The 21933-nt window shown below is 45.5% G+C and overlaps 1 protein-coding gene across 2 annotated transcripts; it reads right to left on the bottom strand.

Moving 5' to 3' along the window:
* Nucleotides 1–552: 552 nt before the first annotated feature.
* dtx2 (deltex 2, E3 ubiquitin ligase) lies at nt 553–21390 on the bottom strand. 2 transcript variants are annotated; one of them, XM_084474414.1, is made up of 9 exons: nt 20784–21390; nt 18953–19541; nt 15569–15627; nt 13223–13579; nt 11694–11755; nt 10732–10899; nt 9129–9290; nt 7980–8069; nt 553–2203 (listed from the first exon to the last, which is right to left on the bottom strand). In XM_084474414.1, exons 1-9 carry the CDS (start codon nt 21094–21096, stop codon nt 1967–1969), a joined length of 2037 nt encoding a protein of 678 aa, XP_084330540.1. In that variant the 5' UTR covers nt 21097–21390; the 3' UTR covers nt 553–1966. The 2 variants fall into 2 exon arrangements, with proteins under 2 accessions (XP_084330540.1, XP_084330541.1); XM_084474415.1 differs by lacking the exon at nt 13223–13579.
* Nucleotides 21391–21933: the final 543 nt, after the last annotated feature.

The raw sequence follows: 21933 nt of genomic DNA, 5'->3' as shown, positions 1-21933 counted from the left end.
GTTCCGACCGCTCTTGGAGGTTGCCTTAACTGCCAGGAGGGGGCGCTAAATGGAGTCGTCATCATCAGGGTCACCAGTAGGACATAGGACCCTGCATCTTCGAACACCATAGGCCTACACACCATCATTTACAATTTAAAAAAATCAACAAAAATATATATATTTTAAAAGTAAAATATCTTGAATACTTAAAATATTTAAAAAAAATTAAACAGTAGTGGGCGATTCCAAGCAAATATAAACATTTAAAAAGTGTAATGCGGTATCTAGGTGAAAAGTTGTGGAAGGGTCCCAACATTTGGAGAGAATAATAAAGAAAGAAGAAAGCCTATCCATACAATATTTCTTAGTCGTTTTGATTCAATTATAAAAGTATTTTTCCCAGTCAGTATTGATTTTCAGAAATCAAATTACATGGTATTCAGTTCTTCACCAGTAAGTGAGCAAAGTAGACCTGCACAAAGTTCCCCAGACTCAGTCAGTTCTACACACTACATCAATGTGGGATGGAGTGAGACCCAACAGGGACTTGTTTAAAAACAATTTTTACAGTTTACGTTCTTTATTGCAGAAATCAATTTTTACCCCTAAAATCATACTTGGTTTGCATACATCTCAAGACTCAGTTTGACAATGCTGCAATGTGTCACAGGCAGGATTAACACAGGCTAACAATCAGATGAACAGGCAGCGGTGGGCCAGCTGTGAACAAGACATTGGTGTTCAATATACATTTGCTTTTTGTCTGAGTAAGAGCTTTTTTTCCCCCCTCTGTCGTCTTGATTGTCACACCGTGTCATTCACAGAGCCGAGGCTCTGTCGATACAACTGACGTTTCATCCGTCTGGTCCCCTCGGACTAAACACAGTCCACGTGTCTGGGAATAACCCATTACCTGTGAATGGCAACTCAATGCCAGATATTGGTTTTACAGAAAGAATAACCCCCATAATGTTATAGATGAGTGATTAATCCAACAATAGTGAGATCAATGCATAATTAATGCATTGTCCTGTAGTGGTATTTGTGGAGTACATGATCAATTTCCATAATTTGTTTGTCTTTTTTTTTTTTTATCAAAGGCTTGTTTAACTGGGGGTTAACATTTACAACAAAGATAGTGCCTTGACAATTAATTAGGCAGATATAAACATACGCTCATTACTTAATAGATTTTTCAGTGTGTCCTTGCGCTAAACACAAAGGTTTAAACAAAATACTCCATTTCTTTTTCATTGCATAAATGACCTATTAAGAAACCCCCAAACCATTCAAAGAAAAGCTAACCATGTTACTTAGTTGCACTGCGAGAACTAAAGTGCTCAATGAGATCTTTTTAATCTCCCACATAAGCTGCCATTTTCATGACGCCGGTATACAAGAGAGACTCTCGATGGAAAAAGAAACCAGACAAGATAATAAATCCTAAATATCCTCCATAGCCAGTAGCATTGAATCCACGTTGACATTTTCCTCTTTTTCCACACTTGGTGGAGTACAAGAGAAACTGAAATATAGGTGACCAAGGGTCAGTGCTCCGCGAGGATCTCTCGCCGCTCACTGTTCTGGGGGGAATCACGACTGCGGGAGGGAGGGGTGTGGGGGGGGGGAGGTGCCATCCAGCCGTTTGTCCAGCCGCCATCCACTAGGTCACAACAGGATTCTCCAGACGCGGCGTCGATTTTGCGTCGTCTGCAGAGCCCTAACTGACCTTTCCTAACAACGACGAGCACAGACTAGAACGCAGTTAAAACCTGACCGCTCCGTGGTGGTGGATGGGAATCGACGCCACTTCATTTCTTTTGCCGTTCATTTCGTTGAACCCGGGAAACAGTCAACAGTGATCAGGGGTCGGGGGAGGAGGGGCGGTGGGGGGGGGGGGGGGTCAGTCTTGGTGGTCCACGGGTGGAGAAGGAGGGGGAGAAGGAGAGGAGGGGGTTGGGGCGAAGGCGGGTCCTTTGCAGACCTAGCTGCCGCCCGGGTGTTTGAGGCAGGCCTCGTTGACGCCCTGAGAGGCCAGCTCCGAGAGCACGTTGTCCAGGTAGTTGGGGTCCGGGTAGCCGTGGCCCGACAGGTTGGACATCATCTCCGTCTTGTGGTGGATCTCATTCCACACCACCGTGTCGGGCTCGCCCGTGGTGCTCGACGTGCCCACCGTGAAGATCAGCCGCCGCATCCACGCCACCTTCAGCAGCTCCAGCACCTGACATTGTAAAAACACACACACACACACACACACACACACACACACACACACAGAGAATGGTGAATCATCTCTTAAAACACGGTGGACCGGGGGCGCCCCGGTGGTTCACCGGGTAGAGCGCGTACTACTAAGGCCCAGTCCTGATCGCAGCGACCAGATACCTTCCTGTCTCACTCTACAATAAAAAGGATAAAAACCTTCCAAAATAAATCACCCTACAGAAGCTCCAACCCGCTCACCCGGGCACATTTCCAAAAAAGAAAAAAAAAAAACCCTACATTTATAAAGATGAGTTTGAGCAAAAGCGCCAGAGCTCGGCAGGGAAAACGACTTCTCATTCTGCGAGATGGCTCAGCCTCAAAAGCGAGAGTGAAGTGGATCGGCGGCGCGACGAGGCGTGCAGCCGCGCCGTGTCTTTTGTCGAGCTCGCCAGATTGAATTGAGCAGAGTGGCGTGCTTAGGAGCGGCCCACCGACCTCGGGGGGGAGGGGGGGGGGGGGAGTCACTTCCCATCCCGCGTTCCTCCTGAAATAAGACTCCGCTCACGACAACACCCAGGTATAATCTATCTCAGTCGGGGTGAACGTCGCCGACAAGAGGCCTCCGCCGTCCGGCGTCAACAAACAACAATGCGGTGGGGAAACAAATCAAGAAAGAAAAGGTAGGAACCACTTTATCCGGGCGCTCCGACTCCTGGTAGCGAGCTGACAGATGTAAGTGGTTCAGACCCTGCAGAGAGACTCCAGACCTGGGCAGGCGGGCGGTGGGGCGAGGGGGGGGGGAGGGCGGCTGCGTCTAAACGAGCCCCATCAATTCACACCTGCGGCCACCGGGGCCACCGCCGCAGTGGCTGCAAGCGGCTCAGAGTGGAAAACACGTCGAGCGTTACGGGAGGGTGAGTACAGGGCCGGGAGCCTCGGAGGGGTCCAGCTGGGTGAGCTCTGATTGAAATGCTGATGGGTAGAATGAGGGGGGGGGGGGGGGGCCCGCGGTGTGACACAACTTCCACATCGCTTACGCCTCATGCAAAACAGAAACAAAAGACGAGGCGATAACAAATGGCCTGGCTAGGTGGACGGTGACGGTGCAGGTGCATGGCCAAAGTTGTTTGTTTGTCTGAGGCCAAGGTAACAGCGGTGGATAGTTTTCATGAGCGTCGTTGTTAACCCTGGTGGTTACAGGCTGCTCTCCGGGCCGCTCCACCACAACATTTACATGCCATTCCATAGGCTGGGAACAAGGAAAGGATAAGGAGGAAGATTCAGGTGAGGAAGGACACAGTGTACTTCAGAAGGTTTTTTTTTTTTTTTTACATTAGTATATAAATCATCATATATATTAGCCTTCTCATAGAAACAAAAGCTTTTTGTGTGCATGTACAGTGGCAAGAAAAAGTATGTTAACCTTTTGGAATTTCATGGTTTTCAGAATAAATTTGTCATAAAATGTGATCTGATCTTCATCTAAGTCAAGGGTATTGACAAACATGTGTCAAAAAAACTCTGATCTTTCATGTCTTCTGTTTTCTATCTTCTTACTTTTCTATCATTATTAAACTTTGCACAGCTGGGAGTTGCAGTCGCAATCCCCATTTCACTGCTTTTTGTTCCACAAATCACGCATGTGACAAATAAATTCTTGAATCTTGAATCTATTGAACACACTCATTCAACATTCAAAATGGCAGTGGAAAAAGTAAGTGAATTAATAACTGCTTGACCCCCCCCCCCTTGGCAGCAATAACCTCAACCAGGTGCTTCCTGTAGCTGTGGATCAGACCTGCACATCCTGGCAGAACTGCTTTAGCTCTGTCATATTCTTTGGACGTCTCATGATTATGGCCCTCTTCAAGTCAATCCATAGCATCTCTATTGGGTTGAGGTCTGGGCTCTGACTTGGCCGGATTTTGGCGGATTTTGTTTTTCTGAAGCCATTCTGTTGTGGACTTGCTCCGGTGTTTTGGGTCGTTGTCCTGTTGCATCACCCACCTTCTACACAGTTTCAGCTGACATACATTATCCTGAAGAATTGTCTGATATACTTGCGAGTTCATCTTCCCCTCAATGATTCCAAGCTGACCAGGCCCTGATGCAGCAAAGCAGGCCCAAATCATGATGTTTCCTCCACCATACTTTACAGTTGGGATGATGTTTTCATGATGATATGCCGTGCCCTTTCTACGCCAGGTGTAATGCTGTGTGTTTATTCCCCAAATAGTTCAATCTTAGTTTCATCAGTTCAATCTTAGTTTCACCACTGTGGAGTGTCAATGAGCTCTTTTGCAAACTTCAGGGGTGCAGCAATGTTCTTTTTAGTAAGCAGTGGCTTCCGTTGTGGAGTCCTGCTGTGGATACCCTGCTTGTTCAGTGTTTTACATATTGACGACTCAAGTTCCAATGACGCCTTCAAATCTTTGGCTGTCATTCAGGGTTGTTTCTTTACCTCATTGATGAGTCTTCATTGTGCTTTTGGTGTCATTTTGACTGGGCGCCCACTTCTTGGTAGAGTAGCAACGGTCCCAAAGTGTCTCCATTTGTAGATTGTTTGCCTAACTGTTGAATTTCTAAAGTCTTTGAAATAACTTTGTAACCCTTGCCAGATTTATGCAAATCAACAATTATTGATCGCAGATCCTCTGAACGCTCTTTTTGGTGAGGCATGGCTCACATAAGCGCGTTCTTCTCGTGCAGAGCAAACTCCAAAAGTTTGAGGGGTTTTTATCAGTCAAAGCAGCTGTAGTCCACACCTTATTACTTACCACAACGTATTATCTTAACAAGACTCCAGGTGTGCTAAAACCTGACTCCAATCAGCTTTGAGGTCATTAACTCAAGCGTTCACATACTTTTTCCACAAGCACTATGAGGCATTATTATTTTAGACACATTTTATTTGTCAATACCCTTGACTTAGATGAAGATCAGATCACATTTTATGACAAATTTATTCTGAAAATTCCAAAAAGTTAACATACTTTTTCTTGCCACTGTATGTAATATATATATATATATATATATATATATATATAATTTTTTTTTTAAAGGGGGTATTTTAGTATTTTAAAAAGCTATTTTATTCTCATTTTGGGATTTGGAGTATTGTTGACCTGCTGCTTCCCGCTGCTACATGTCAGGGGAGCAGTAGTGAATCATTTCTGGAGCTTTCTCCCCAGGGCTGCTGCAGCCACAGTCCTTAAGGGACTCTCAAGACAAAGCGCCGCGGGAGTCGGGCGCACTGCCGGGGCCACGGAGCGAAGGTACGCACACCGTGTGCCGCGTGGGAGGCTTACAGCACACACGATTGCTGGGTGACAATAAATAAACAAGACCTGCACACCCGGAGATACCGTTTTTCACACAAACAAGCTGTGAAAACACCCATGGCGTCCACGGCACCGCACTGAGCTGTAGAAATGAACAGAGTTAGGGGGGGCTCCTTAAAGTACCCCAACATCCCCGGTGGGTCCTGGTTGAATGGAGAGTAATGGCCTGTGTTTATAAGCTGAACATAGCCGGCAACCCTTTTTAAAATGGGAAATTTTCACCATAAAAAGGGGGCTGATTGTGTAAGAATCAGAACCGCCTTTTCATTACCGACTCTTTGGGCCTTAAGTGAACTGCACCGCCCACTCTTTGTGGGTGGAGTACTTGATGCTGTTCGGATCACAGCTGCTCACTTGCTTGTTGACGGGTCCGGCTCCTCGGCAGCTTACTGCACAATAACACAAACTGGCAAAAGCTAGTTCTTATGTACTGCAGCGCTTGGGAGTGAGCTTGCAAATCAGTTCCTTCCTTTAACCCAGCAGGAACAGCCCGTTTATGATATAACTGAATCCCGGCCGCAGGCTGATCAGCGCAATGGAGAGGGTCGGGGAGGGTCTTGTGTTTTCTGTTTTAGCGTGTTGCGGTGACTGACTGGTGACTGGTGACTGAATGTCTGGTCTGTTGTGGTGACTGTGATTGGACGTCTGGTCTGTTGCAGTGACTGACTGTAGTCTAGTCTGTTGCGGTGACTGTGACCGAATGTCTGGTCTGTTGCGGTGACTGACTGGATGTCTGGTCTAATGCGGTGACTGTGACTGGCTGTCTGGTCTGTTGCGGTGACTGACTGGATGTCTGGTCTGTTGCGGTGACTGTGACCGGATGTCTGGTCTAATGCGGTGACTGTGACTGGATGTCTGGTCTGTTGTGTTGACTGACTAGATGTCTGGTCTATTGCGGTGACTGTGACTGGATGTCTGGTCTGTTGTGTTGACTGACTAGATGTCTGGTCTATTGCGGTGACTGTGACTGGATGCCTGGACCCCCCTGACCGTAACCAGCCTACTCACTGGCCAGCACCATAGTATTTTTGTTAACTAAATGGTTTAGAATGTTTGCTTGTATTGCTGGAGGAATCTCACCTTGGGTTCCTTCTTAAGATTTCTTTGTGCTAATTAAGGGAGTTCTTTCTTGCCCTCTGGGGGGCTAGGGTTAGGGGGGTGTCATATATATATATATATATGGCCTGTTCAGCCCTTTGAGACTGCGACTGTGATTAAGGGCTATACAAATAAAATGTAATTGAATTTAAATGAAATGGAAAATTGTATGTAGCATGTGTGCAGAGAAAACAATAAATCCCTTTCCAACAGCTTAAACTGGATCCTTGTAGTTCTAACAAAATTAAAAAGGAGGCTTATTTACACGATTGTGATGATTAATTACCATAAGTTAAACAGGCTTTAAGGATGCTGTAGTCAGGGCTTTGACAACAACAGCAGCAGACGGCAAGAGGTAATTGCACATTCATACTTAGTTATGCCTTTCTGCAAGCGTGAACAATTCAACAGCAACTTCAATACCCCCCCCCCCCACGGTATTGATATATTGCTGTACGTAGGTTGGGCAAAGACGTTTTTGCATTGTGTGTGTATTGTGTGTATTGCCAACCCTGAGATGACACAAAGGAGACTGATCGACTCACCCAAGAGAAAATAAAGTACAGCAAAGTAAAAAAAGTATTTTCTTTACAACCAACTCCACTTAAAACAGTGCCCTTGAGGGAAGATGAAAATATGTACAGAGATCCATTAATCTCCCTGATTATAAGCGTAATACCGCCTTGTGAAGAGGTATTAATAAGACTTGATCGTGGATAATTGATCGTGGGCCGATATGCAACCTAAACAATGTAAACCCACACAGGAGCACAGACCTCACTAAACCATCTGCAAACATGAGCCAGCGTCCCCCAGCTCCGCCGTCCGCCTGTTAGCATCGCCTTACCCCTACCTGCTCTTTGGTGACACGTAGCTGTGTTCACTGAGGGTCCACTTGGAATAAAGCGTCTTGTTTAGGAATCTCATCCCAAATCTGGGCTTTGAGAAAACACTTAACCAGAAGTTCCACTATAATTTCCATGCCATGATCGACGAGGGAACGAAATAACCAAAAATGTATAATATAATATTACATGTCCAAAAAGAGGTAATCATCATTTTTGATAGTAAGAGTTCTATCCCCTGACCCACAGCTTCAAAACCACGGTACTAAACTACATACAGTACTAAACTACACACGGTACTAAACTACACACAGTACTAAACTGCAACTGGTACTAAACTAGTGACGGTACTAAACTGCACACGGTACTAAACTAGTGACGGTACTAAACTGCACACGGTACTAAACTAGTTACGGTACTAAACTAGTCACAGTACTAAACTACACACGGTACTAAACTAGTTACGGTACTAAACTAGTCACAGTACTAAACTACTGGGTGTTTTTACCTTGCGGCCCTTGTCGTTGTCCGGGAGGAAGCAGAAGCGCGGGAACCCCCTGCAGGTGTAGGGCTGGCCAGGGTTGGGGTGCTCCGGGCCCTGGGGGTAGGGTTGGGGGTAGGGTTGGGGGTAGGGTTGGGGGTAGGGTTGGGGGTAAGGTTGGGGGTAGGGTTGGGGGTAAGGTTGGGGGTAGGGTTGGGGGTAGGGTTGGGGGTAGGGTTGGGGGTAAGGTTGGGGGTAGGGTTGGGGGTAGGGTTGGGGTTGGGGGTAGACATGCATTAGCTGCATTTCTTGGGAGCGATGGAAGACAGAGTAGCTCCGAAGCCTCTGTCTCAGCTAATTACACCATGCACACCAGCTGGCCCCACGCGGAGCCACGTCCGCACGCACGCACGTTTTTGTTGTTTTCTCAACACAAAAGCGCATCTGTGAGGTGTCAGCATCCATATGCTCAGAAAACGCTTCTCTAATGCATTAATGCATACATGTTGACTACATTACCGCAGAGATTACGGAGATTAATGGAAAGGCAAAACCTGGCTATTAGGGTTTACCGAACACATAGGAATAGGCTTCATTATGAGGCCCGTGAAGAGATTATATTTAGCCATTAAATTATAGACTACATTAAAGGATGCTTTTGCTCGTATGAAGGGGATATGTATTAAGAGTAACATCGGAAGGTAATTTACTTACGCTGCAACTAGAACTAGTGACCTCTTTTGAATGTGAAATAGCCAGAGTATTATATTACTAGTCAATAGGTTTAAATACCAGTATTTTATTTGAATATTTGTTGTATATTCAAGTGACATGCATTATAAACTGTTCAGTCCCAACTATGTGGTGATGTGAGCATCTATGGCCTTTAACTCTAAGAGCAATGTGGATGCTTAGTAAGTCCTTCTACAATGCATTTCTCAAAAGGACCATTTGAACGGCAAGACCACAAATTCTGCAGTTGCTCTTTAATGGAAACCACCCAACACCACTGGGTTTGTAATAAATTACTTCTTCTAGGTGAAACACATCCCTAGAGTGTGTTTAACTCGGGGCATATGTGAAACCATATCCAAATCCACCACATCCATTGATACAGATCACCATATCAATGTTTATCCAACCATTGACATGTGTAATGGTAGAGAGCGTGGACACCTGGAGGCCCGGCAGAATGCTGTAGATGATCTGGATGGTGCCGCAGTCAGGATGGCCTGGCAAGGACTGGCCGATGCTGTAGATCTCCATCTTGCCCTTGGGCTGCGTGCCCGTCTTCTCGCCGTAAATCGTCTTACACGAGGGACACTGGAGGCTGCCGTCCTACGGGGCAGGAAATGAGGCAGGGGAAATAAATACCATGCAGCCAGGGAGGAGGCAACTCGGCTGCCATCTTGGAAAAATAAACAAATAGGTATAAAGTATATACATATAAATAACAATATTTGATCTCAATGGGCCTAACATAATAAAGGTACAAATAATTATAATATTAATTAGTAAATATTGTATTAATCGGGGAACTGAGAGAAAAAGAGCAAGAAGGAATTAAATAAATACAATTGAAAATCTTGACCACTTCAACCTGCTGAGACAGAAGGAGAGGACAAGACACAGAGAGAGCGAGATCGAGAGAGAGAGAGAGAGAGAGAAATATCCAGAGTGACGGACAGAGAGAGAGAGAGGGAGCCAGAGCAAGAAACAGAGACGGACAGAGAGAGAGAGAGAGAGAGAGGGAGCCAGAGCAAGAAACAGAGACGGACAGAGAGAGAGAGAGAGAGCCAGAGCAAGAAACAGAGACGGACAGAGAGAGAGAGAGAGAGCCAGAGCAAGAAACAGAGACGGACAGAGAGAGAGAGAGGGAGCCAGAGCAAGAAACAGAGACGGACAGAGAGAGAGAGAGAGAGCCAGAGCGATAGACAGAGACCAGAGAGGGAGGTCTGGTCTGCTGCCATGCACAACTGGCATGCCTAAAACTTGTTTATATTTTGTTGGGGTAATCCTTTGACACGGTTCTGGGAGCACCAACTGGCAAGGTTGGAGCACGCTGGCACAGGTTCTGAGCATCAACTGTGGGCTAAACATTGGATCGGGAAATACTTTGAAGCTACCTTCAGCAGGTAATGTTTTTTTTTTATAAAATTAAAAGTCAACTCTAACTAAATAAGGAGAAACCGCCCATAACATAAAATAAAATCCCAGAACTCCTTCAAAAGGACCTAAACAAAGAGACAAAGAGTGACATCCAGAGAATCCAACAGTGGACATAAATATTCCTCCCTAACCTCGATCTGGTGGTGACATAATAAAAGTCAACGGAATCTGGACGTCCTACTTGTGGGATGGCAGTTACGCCTTGTATTTCTGTTGTGTTTCTGAGATATTCTACAGAGAAAGAGGACAGGAATTCTTCTACAGGAAGAATCTTTCAGAAGGGGACTTTATTAAGTGTATTTCTACAGTGGCAAGTCTACAAGGTATCGATTTAAAACCCTACAGACCATTTGCCTAAGAACGTCGGTGTTCAGACAGAATAAGACGTTCACAGATCCCCGCCTGAAGCAACACGATTGGTTGAAACTAAGAAAAACATAAGCCTTGCTCACCCTAGATTTGAGCTGGTCTCCCATCAGACTTTACATAATTCATCAAAAAGTCTGATTTGTGCGATTAAAGTCTACACAATGTGACCATACTATCAATAATCCACGCAACGTCAAAGCGTCTAAAAACAAACCACTACAAATGGCGGCTGCGTCCACACCTTGGTTCCATTGTTGTACATGGCCAGCATGCAGAGCATGTGCAGGGCGTGTCCGCACGTGATGAACTTGCCCACGGTCTCGGGCAGGATGCACGGGCCGCCGCTCTCTGAGGACACCGCCTCGTAGCTGGAGGGGCTGGACAGATGGTCCATGCAGATAATGCAGTCCTGCGTGGGAATGGGGATGGGGGTGGGGAGGTAGAGGGTGTTATTTTGTTACAGACCGGTCAGTCGGTAAGGTCACGTTTCCCATTTAGACCCCAGAGTGCCGTTCTTTTTTCCGAATAAACACATAAAGTAGAAGAGAGTGAATAGGATCCTATGAGAGCGCAATGCGATCAATTGAGAAAGTTTTGACCTGAAAGAAATTTTCTCAGTAGTCAGAGAAAAGTTTTTATTGGGAAAAAAAAATGAGTCTGGTGCTTTTTATCATAATTAATCACATTATCATCTCAGAATTCAGAAAGAATTCTTCATGAAAAAAACATTTTTTCTGAATTCATGAGATATCTTAAAAATCCCGAGACGAGCCGTCAGTCACTTGAGAGCTTGATTTCAAACTGAAATGGAAGCTTGGAAGCAAACACGTCCTGCCCGTTTAATCCAGTTTTAGCTTGGTTGGTGTTTGAAGCATTGGGAGATATTCGTGTCTAAGTAATTCCATTCAGACATCTCTATTCGGAAAAACTGAGCCACGTCTTTTACGCCATGAATACTTTCCTCCAAATTCTGAGATAATCATCTGGTTATTCAGAAAGCAAGAGAAGAATACATTTTTTCTTGAAAAGCTTTCTCAGAGTTGTGAGATGATTATCTTGTTAATTCAGAAAAACAGGTCCTGTTTGTCTTTCACAAGGAAATGTAGGACGCTCGGTCGAATCCAATGCTGTAAGCAGAAATATGAAAACTGTATATAGAGAGCGATCGATTCTTTTGAAAACGTGAAAGGTGAAAAGGTCTACCTCGTCGGGGGCCAGGGGTAGGTGCTCCATGTATCGTTGGATGACGTCTTCGGGTCTGGAGGCTGAGGGAGGAACACAGGAGTGGAGGGTAAAGGAGACAGCATCCGCAGGGTACAGAATGGGCTGGATGAAAACAACATCACCCCCCCTCCAAGTAAAGGCTGTGTTCAGTGAGACATCCGTAGGGTGGAAAAACACAAAGACAAACTAAAAGGGTTTCATGAGAGACTCTGCCGAGATGGGATGGGATGAGGTGAGGTGGATAAGTGAAGGGATTCTCCTTCACGTAGGGAGTGACGTGCCAATGGTTGGTAGTTGCGAGACATGGGCATATAATGAAAATAAACAAAAATCTCTGTCCAGGCCCGCTCTGTTTACGGGAGAAACAGCATGTGGATGGTCAAGTGTTGTGAGAAGAAGAATCCAGGCTGATTGGCAAATTGCACAGTGGAACTGAGTAGGGGCCTCCAAGCAGAAGTGGAAGATGCAAGGAAGGGTCTGAGTCGACCACATGCAGGGAGAACTACTGCTAGTGCCAGCTATGGTTACAGGAGCAAAGCTGTCCGAGTCATGCCATCGTCAGGTCACCCCCTAGTGCTGCATATCTCATGATGATTCTCTTCTCTCTCTCGACTTTAAAATCCTGTGATTTGATCCCGACTAGTTTAATGACTTGTTTACACACAGCATGCACACTTGGGGAGCCCAATGAATTATTAATACGCATCTTAAGAAACATGCAAATGTTCTTAAATAGGCGATATAAAATAAAATAATGTGTGCTTATAAATATGTAGAGACAAGGAAAGACAAATTCACCCAATCATGATTGATAATTACTTAAATGTTAAGACGTGTACCAAAACTTATATCTAAACACATTTCCCCTGCATTTTATAAAGTGAGTCATAATATCCGTTTTTAATTGAGACAGGAAATTACCATCCTAGAAACAAAAAGTACTCCTGCCCCGCATATTTACTTCGCAGAGTGCTTCTACTCTCTAAACAACATTCTCCAATGGGGTGTTGTGTTTGTGTTAATTTGGCGATTCTCTGTGAAGGACTAGAGAGTGCGAGACAATTACAGCCCATCTTATTAGCCTGGACAACTACAGCTTATGGACTGCAATACAAAGCAAAAAGAGATGGAAACTCTATTGGCCATTGTAGGAGGACGACCCCCCCCCCCCCAGCCCTCTCCGCTAAAAAATACATAAAAGCTGGAACATGTTTCCTGGGCTGCTGGACGGCCTGCTCTCAAGGCTGGAATGCGCTGCTGCGGCAGAACTCAAAGTGGAGCAAAAGCAGACGGATGCAAATTGCAGCAATGGGAATGGTGATGATGATGATGATGATGGACGGCCCCCCATAAGGCAAATGGCAGTAGGTGGCAGAGAGCACGGGCGGACAGACGGGCAGGCGGTCGGATCTGCGGTGGTGATGGGAGGGAGGGAGGGAGGGAGGGAGGGATGGAGGGTGCGTGGAGGGAAGAAGAGGGTGGGGGTGTTGGTGGCTGTCAGTAGCTACCTCTCCTGTGCTGCCTCTTTGCTCTCCTAACTGAACTGCTGCTGCTGCTGCTGGTGGTGCCGCTGCTACCACCAGCACCGCCGCCACCACCACCACCACCACCACCTCCACCCCCGCCGCCACTGGTGCTGTGGGCCTTGCTAGGCCTGCTGCTGCTGCTGGTGCTGCTGCTGCTGCTGCCGCCGCCGCCGCCTGGGGGCAGGAGAGGCGGAGGAAGAGGAAGGAGCGCGGGTGGCTGCGGCTGTAGCTGCTGCTGCTGTAGCTGCTGCTGCTGCTGCTGCTGCTGTTGGTGATGGAGGGGGGCGCCGGTGAAGTGCACGCCCAGGCCCACTGCTGACATCAAAATGGAGGCCATGCCTGGAGTGGAGCAGGGTGGGATGGGGGTGGGAGTGGGTTAGGGAGGAAGGGGGTCGGTGTTGTTAAGGGAGGGAGAGGGGGGAGGGGAGGAGGGTTTAGGGTGCAGGACAGAGGGGAAGGAAAGGGAAGGAGGCAAGGGTGTGGCGGAGCCAGTGGAGGTATGCAAAGGAGGAGGAAGAAATCAAAAAGTATGAGATATGTAGAAGGAGTCTTTTGGAGATAAAGCGGTAGCATGGGGGGGGGGGGGAAGTTCCTCAACTGCCACAGGGAACTGTAATTTGAGTCAGCGAGTCTGGTTGTCTGATGTTCCCTCTGAGACGAGATGTCATTCCATCTCACATGTCGCCTTCATTTTCCTTTTAATGACGGGTTTAATTAACTATTTATCTGGTCCGACTAAATAGATTGACGACTCAATACAATCAAAACTAAAACTTTTCTGAATAAACATTTCATGCACTGGATAAATGAATTATGTGTCTTCAACTTCAGTCAGTCAATATCTTCACAGCAAAAAACACAGTGTACGTTATCCTTGTTATTGTGGACCACTCCAAACTAATGGTGTCCCGAGTCTTCTATGGCTGTCCAAAAAAAAACAACACAAAGAGACATCCTTGCAATTGAGTTATCCAGCGATGCAGAGGGAAAAAAATCAGCAAGCCGTGCCTCACTCACTCTCTACTGCTATTTAGTAGGGAGAAAGGGGGAGAAAAGAGTCCCGGAAAGACTATGGCATAGACAACTACGGAAGTCGACGGCACAGAAGAAACACATCCATCTGCCGATGGCTAGACAGACGGGGACTTGTGAGCAGGAAGTAACACTGTCTGCTAACTGCTTGCGCTCCTTTCACTGGGGATGATGTCGGCATTAAGGGGGGGGGGGGGGAAATGAGAGCACGAGTTGCAGCGGCTTTGTTCTTTGAGAATAAAAAGGTCAACTGAAGTGTATTCCATGCGGGAGATGTTCTCCAATTTCCCCCGCAGGGAAAGTTCTGTTGTCACTTGTAGCAAGCGCTACATTATAGCAAGCGCTTGTTCCTGTAATAGACGATGAAGTACTTAACAAGTCCTGTGTCACACGTTAAAAATATGCTGCTGTCACAACATTAGCTTTTGTACTCACTTCATTGTGTGAGCCTGATGAAGCCAGAGATGGGGTCACCATTCATTAGTAATAATAGTCACGGCAAAAGCCTGGGACAATTAAATCAGCGTTGACTATATATTTGTTATACAATATTGTTTTACAGTTTAACAAATTACACCAGGCAGATTTAAGCTCAATGTTATATTAGTTATGGATTTCAAAAGAAATAACAATGGCTTTGTTCAGTGAATCCATTTAAGTGCAGTGACAATTAAAAGTAAGCGCTTACCGACCGCTAGCAGTTCATTTGAAATCCTTTAAACATATCCTATTTGTCTTGTAAACCAAAAATCCACCACTCCCCTCCGTGAAAAAATTAATACCAACGCTGCTTAGGCAACAAACAAACAAACAAACATACATCTGTGAAGCCATTCTACCAGATTCGAGTGTGGGCGAGCTCCATATGTACATGCGTGGCGTTTTAAAAAGTGCTGAATGCAGACAAGCCCCTCTATGTTCAGCCGTGTACAGTATGCATCAACTGTATGGGTAGTGTGGGCCGTAGAACCACCTGAACTGGTTTGTTATTAGTATCTCCAACAAGACAAACAAATCTTCTAAATGAATCTTAAAGTAAATTAAACAGAAATTAAACTTAAAGTAACTGGATGGCAACCCATACTTGGCTCTGACGCTCGTCGGCTGTTCGGGGGGCAAAACACTACTCCTATGCAGGCTGACTGATTAAGGAAAAGAGGCAGCATAGCAAAGACCCAGATCATGAAGCTGTATGCTAGCCAAAGGGGGGGGGGGGGTTTGTGTGGAGGCTGACAGGCCCCGCGGCGCAGTAGAGGGGAAGTGGGATTTGGGACGGATGGCCCGCGACCTCTTTACCTGCTAGGGCGGAGGTCATGCTGGTGGAGCCGCTCAGCTGGACAGGGATAGCAGGAACACTGCAGGAAGGGATAAAAGAGGGATGTGACTCAAATCATCAGACGCACACAAAGAAAACATCCCCTGCTAAGTCACGCAGAAAGGCCTCCCGAGTTTGAAGCGAGCGCCAGCTTTGGTGGCTCAACTTTAAATGTTTAATGAAAGCGCCGTTGTCTCGTCGTGCGTTCGTTCCCTGTGTACCTGCATCGTTTTAACACTCACTCACGGCCTCATCTCATGACACTGGCAAACCGCTTAACCGACACAAGCGGTTTTACCTATTTTCTTTGTTGCTCTAGAAATCGGTTTCTAAGAACAAAAAAATAAAAAAAACTGCGATACAAACACTTTGCCATGAATAACAAATCAAAGTAATCCCAGAGTTCGACCCCCTGTTTGATACATCCCACCTGGCGGCTCATCTGCAGTGACAGACCGCTGCCGTCCCCGCTAGCAGTGTCCCATGAACCATTAAGGCTACAGCTGCCCTGGGGGAATCCTCCAGATCGATCAGCTGCCAACAGTTCAAGCACTCCAGGTGTCTCCATCCCCATTGAAGATGTCACGCTAAGCGGAAAGCAATCCCCATAAACCTTTGATTACATAGCAGCAGACAGGCTTACTGCTATGTTAGCCCTTTGCTATGAAAGCATGGTGCTAAATTAGAAATGTGCAACAGACGCAGCATCTGCTATCTCGCACCGACCAAAACCCCAGGTTTACATTCTTACGGGCAAAGATAAGCCAACGTGGCAATTCATTGAAGTGTGGAAAATTACAAAGAACACATGATTAGTTTAAACAGCTTGTTTCCTCGCCCACGATAGAAAGAGTGACAGATAGAGGAGACAGAGGGAGAGAGAAAAGAGAGAGAGACGTCTTTGGTACAAAGACGTGTACCAAAGGCTAAAGGAATGTCTGCATGATGATAAATATATTTTCTCTGCTCACATTCTATACATTGCCATGCAGTGTTTATTTTTGCAATCACAACACATGAAACACCACAACAAAAGATGTTTGTGTGTAGAAACCTGAACGGTGATACAATCAGACATCAATCAAAGGGCCCAGCAATACAATTGCAACATTTTCCAGCTAGCACAGACACAAACAGGAAAAGCACCAGACAACACGATGAGTAGAGTTGGTGTGCCCAAATGTGAAAGGCAAAAGCACACACATTCCCTCGTCCTGTCCTTTTTACCTCACTACACAGCTGCTCCAAGCATAATCAGGGAATTATTTTAGCATCGAAATTAAGCTTTTGATGAGTGCTAGCCCAACCACTCTCTAAATAGACATGTTTTAAGTTCACATCGCAGGGATTATGATGCACCGAGAGCGGGCACGGATGAATAATATGCCAGTCTACACGACATGAAGCAAGCTAAGCCCAGCAAAGGGAATGTTTGCAGCACTGTTGCAATCACAACAGATGTTCTGTTTAATTGTTCATGCTTAATTTCCCCCTGTGCAGGGGCACTGTTAGCCCTAGCATGTGATGAGCTGGTGTATTGTGGTTGTATACACATTACCAGGGCTCCAGACTAACAACTGCATTGGTTGCACTGGTGCGCCTAACTTTTCTTTTTAGGTGCACCAGCACAAAATTTAGGTGCACCCAAAAATTTAGGGGTTTCAAGTGCTTCACCTAGCCGGAATTGAACATTTCAAAATAAAACATTTCCAAATAAAAGGGCTTGTGCTTAAAGGGTTATTCACCTATAAAACAACATTGTGCTCCAACAATATATATCATATATTTATAGGTTATTTTGCTGCAATTGAATATACTAACGCCAAATTAAAAAGTAAATCTCTTTAATACCGATACACTTCCGGCGATTTGAAGTTCGAATGGGGGCGGGTCACAATGAATGGGGCTGAGATGATTGACAGTACAGGTGATGGTGCTCTTTGGTTGACAGCGGGAGAGGGAGAGGAGATGGAAGACGGAGCCGCGCTGTCCTATATGTTTCTAAACATATAGGTTACAGATTAATAAAGGCCTGCATGAGACTCGTGGTCCTACCAACAAAAGTAAAAAATATATAAACCCGGTGTGCAATGATCATGTTTTAAATTTAAAAATGTGCTTATTAATGATAACACAAAACATTAAAATAGCTACTTGACCCCACGACACGCACAAACGTGCAACATGCAATAAACGGCAGGCGTGTTAAACAACCCAATAAATCCAACCTACCTTGTAAGCTTGTTCAATAATTAGAGAGGGAGAGGAGATAGACTGATCCGCGCTGTCCTTTAGGACAGCTGGGTTGTTTAACACGCCTGCCGTTTATTGCGTGTTTAAGTTTGTGCGTGTCATGGGGTCCAGACTCTCAGTAGTAGGTCTGGTTGGAACAGTAGGCTGTTTTTTAAGTTAGTTTCAACCTCGCTTCATTTTCCCTCGTCTTTTGTCGCATTTATTTTCTTTCTCCGTTTAAGTTACTCTGGCACTCAGGTCGCTTGCAATTTTTAAACATACACAAGTAGTGAACAAGACCACAGCCAATCAGAGGCAAAGAGCCGACCGAGCTCTTTCTCTTATTGGTTTAGACCACGATATGATCCTACCACGAGTGTGAGTTCGGTCACAGGAGAACACATAGAAATGATGCAAAGGAAATTTATGTTTTCACCCGGGCAGCGTCAGGTGCACCAGTGCGACCTAGAAAAATTATTAGTCGCACCCTTAAATATTTTGGGCGCATGTGCGACCAAATTAGTCGCACTCTGGAGCCCTGATTACTTTAAATTTTATAAAAAAGCAACATTCTGACGATGACATGATGGTTGATAACGGCTTTTTGCTAAAAGCACTTTGGTCCTCAACTTTAACTGATGGGTCTTTTTCAGTCAACCACTGAAATCCAATCTTGGACATCATCTTCCTTGTTATTGTTCCAAAAAGCCCCGTGTCTGGCTCTGATTAGTTGGGCTACATACTCTGAGAGGACCTTTTTGCAACACACATTCGGATGGCTTGTTCTGAAACAAGTTACAACCGAACATAAAATGTATGCACTGGGGAAACATCCTTACGATATTTCAGCACAACGAGGAAACTTGAAATGTTTAATATTTCTGACGCGAATGAGCTTACCAGAGCTACTTTCTGGTATCCACTTTGTATCTGGTACAGAATGCACAAATTTAATTTAACATGCATTTCAGAAGAGCTCTCTAGTACTCACTTGTGGAAAGATTAGGCTCAATGTGCAATTTCCCACTCAGGTTTCAACAAGAGCTCCTCTCAAATCCAAACATTAAAGGCATTAATTCAACATCACAACGCAAAAACAAAACAATGGGACGACCAGAAAAGCAACACCCTACCTCAATCCATTTGCACTTCCAGAGTTGCTCTGCATCGGCCCAGAGGCCTGCGTACCAGTGGACGGCGGAGGCCAGGGGCTGCCCCATGACAAGCCCCCGACGGAGAGGGGTCTCCTCGGGTAGGGAGAGTAGACGGAGGCCGGGTGTGCCGCCACGGTCCTCCCGGGCCCCTGGAGGCTGGGCCGGTTGAGCTGGTTGGAGGACAGGGAGTGGCGGGAGCGGCTCGGCATGGGCCCCGTGCTGCTGTGGCTCAAGCACTGGTGGCAGGAGCAGGCAGGCCCCGAGGGGCCGGCTGCGTGTCCGGCGGAGGCCAGCGGGTACGGCAGGCTGCACTGGCGGCGCACCTGCCGCCTGAAGCCGCTGGCCTTATTCACCTGGGCCAGCGACGTGAGGTCCACGATGTAGTTGTAGCCGTGCAGGCCGAGGTCGGCGGTGCCCTGCCGGGCCTGGTAGCTGTGCTCCAGCAGGATTGAGGTGCGCGTCTCATACGGCGTCCAGCCGCCCTCATCGTTGGCCCACTCCCAGTAGACGCCGCTGCCCAGCCCGGAGGACTGGGGGAACAGGGAGCGCCGCACAGATCTGGTTTTTCCTGGAGGTAAAACAATACAAGTCTGGTGATTTGTGGGGTTTATGGATTGAAAAACGGCTTTGCGGAACAATAACTTTATAGACCCCATTTCCCATAAGTGTTGATGTTTCTTCCTTACAAATAGCAACTCATGCATGTTTCATAGAAGTTTTATGCATTTAAGTGTTTACCAAGTTATGCATGTGTTGCAACCTATGACCTGCACAAATGTCTCACAGGGTATCTAACAGAATCAAGGGTTAAAAAATATCCAAATATCAATTTACACAGAAATGTACGTTTGGTTGCTGAACTGATTATTTGTAACATAACCAAACACAAAAATTAAAATACAATGGTGACTCAGTGATAGGGTTAGGGATTTTACTAACTGGGAACATTGACACTTTCTGTGACCTTTGACTAGCTTCAAATAGATAGTTGAAACCATGTTGTTTTGTTATTTTAAAAACAAGCTTTAATGTGACCCAATTTCCCCCAGGAATCAATTATTTCTGATTCTGATATACCGTATCCCTTAATTAGAGCCTGCTCATGAAAGTCTATGAAAAGATAAACAAAGGCATCATTATTGTCATCTAATTAAAGTCAATGACACAACCAACGTTTCGGTGAATATTTTATGATTGGCCAAAAAGTCAAAATGTCTTTAAGATCACCGATGCAACATTCAAACATGACCTTGTTGACGTCTATTATTAGACCTCCATGACTCCTGTATTGAGCACAGTCACGCTGTCACTGGTCAACACACAAATGTCTAGGCTATGATACAGTGGGTAACTAAGTAAAGTAAGTAAAGCGTTATTTATGAAGCATTTTATTAAATGCACAGTCACAAAGTGCTTCACATCCATAGATCAATTATGTAAATAAGTTTCAATAAAAAACACTGCACAATGAGACAGAACAAACAAAAACAACAAAGACATAACAAACATACAACATAGGTCAATAAATAATTAAACTAACCAGCTAAATAATTCAAATACATTGAATGCAACACTAAGTTGTTATTATCCCCAACCACAAAAAGACATTGGTTATAGACTGTCTATAAGGACCCCAAGGTCGGTGTTTGAATAGACAACGTTGACTGATCACTGGTAAGATTAACCAACCCCCAGCTAAACCTGTTCCCCCATTAGGCCTGGTAGCTACTTACTGGAACTCTGCGTGGCACTACCGGGTTAAACATACAAACACAGTATGCAAATGAGCATCTGTCACCAGCCGTCTTACCTGTGTCTTGCCGAAATTGCTTCAAGCTGGGTACGTCTATGAGATAGGGAGACAGTGTAGGGTCTGACTGTCCGAGACAGATGCTGGTGGGGCTGGGGCCCCCTCCGCTCGGGCCCTGTCTGGGGGTCAGACTCCGCTCGATGTGTCCGCTCACCTGGCCGCTGTACGGCCGCCAGTGGCCCAGATCATCCTGCCATTCCCACACCGCTATCATGGGCTGGGACTGTCCCACCGTCCCAGAGGGCGAGGCTGACACAGAGGGCCCGTTTCGGGACCCGTTGACTCGAACGCAGGATCCAGAGACAATCGCCATATTCACACTTTGCTTGCTTAACGTTTGATAACAATAACCCACTCAGATAACGAGCTTGTTACCTCCGTTGCCACGACAAAGCCTAGCGATAATAGCTGCTAGCTAGCACAGCTAGCTCGGCTCGTTAAAAATAGCCATTCTAAATTCATTTGCATGCGTCCGTGGCGATGGCAGTGTCCACAGCAAACAACACACGGACACAATGAACATCCAAAGGCATGTTGACTAATGACCGTAATACGTTTACAGGCAGCCGAGCTGTAGTAAGGTTGGAAGTTGTTAGGTTGTTGCCAATGTTCTTCTTCCTGCTCTTGTTATTCTTCTTCTTCGTTTTTCCTTTCCTGTCGACTCCTTCTTCTCCCCAGCGGTGGAGCTGGCTGGGTGAATATTGCTGCCCTCGACTGGAAGTGAAACGCTATGACGCGCCACTATGATAGTGGCTATTCCCTACAGTAAAAAATAGACACTACTGCATTACTTATTGGTCATACAAAAGTATTGTTTTATAATGCAATGCATGATATTTAATGAACACAACTTTGTCTTTATTCTAAGGAATACAGAAGGAATTAAGAAGGAATACATTATGAACAAGGATTCAAGTTATTATCTATTGTTTATTATTTATTATTCATTACATTATAATAATAACATTATTATTGTTATTACTAATTATTCATTATTCCTTGGAATACTTTGAAAACTTGAATTGGTAAATTCAAGTGTAAGTTGAATAGATTTAATTAAGACAATATGTTAGAAATCAACACAATGCCCTCAGACAACAGCAAAGGATGGAATATATCAATTGCTCCCTAGATATATTCATACAAATCT

The sequence above is a fragment of the Micromesistius poutassou genome (assembly GCF_964030765.1).
Source record: "Micromesistius poutassou genome assembly, chromosome: 10".
In the NCBI taxonomy this organism is placed as follows: Eukaryota; Metazoa; Chordata; class Actinopteri; order Gadiformes; family Gadidae; genus Micromesistius; species Micromesistius poutassou.
The sequence above is the reverse complement of the archived record's forward strand: the minus strand, read 5'-3'. Positions and strand labels throughout refer to the sequence as shown.

Coding starts and splice junctions, on each gene's coding strand:
- dtx2 (XM_084474414.1), bottom strand. CDS start 21,096: ATGGCGATTGTCTCTGGATCCTGCGTTCGAGTCAACGGGTCCCGAAAC. Junction 11,756..13,222: donor AAAGAGGCAGCACAGGAGAG/GTAGCTACTGAC, acceptor TTCCTCCCTCAG/CCTCCAGACCCGAAGACGTC. Junction 8,070..9,128: donor GCATTCTGCCGGGCCTCCAG/GTGTCCACGCTC, acceptor CCCTACCCCCAG/GGCCCGGAGCACCCCAACCC.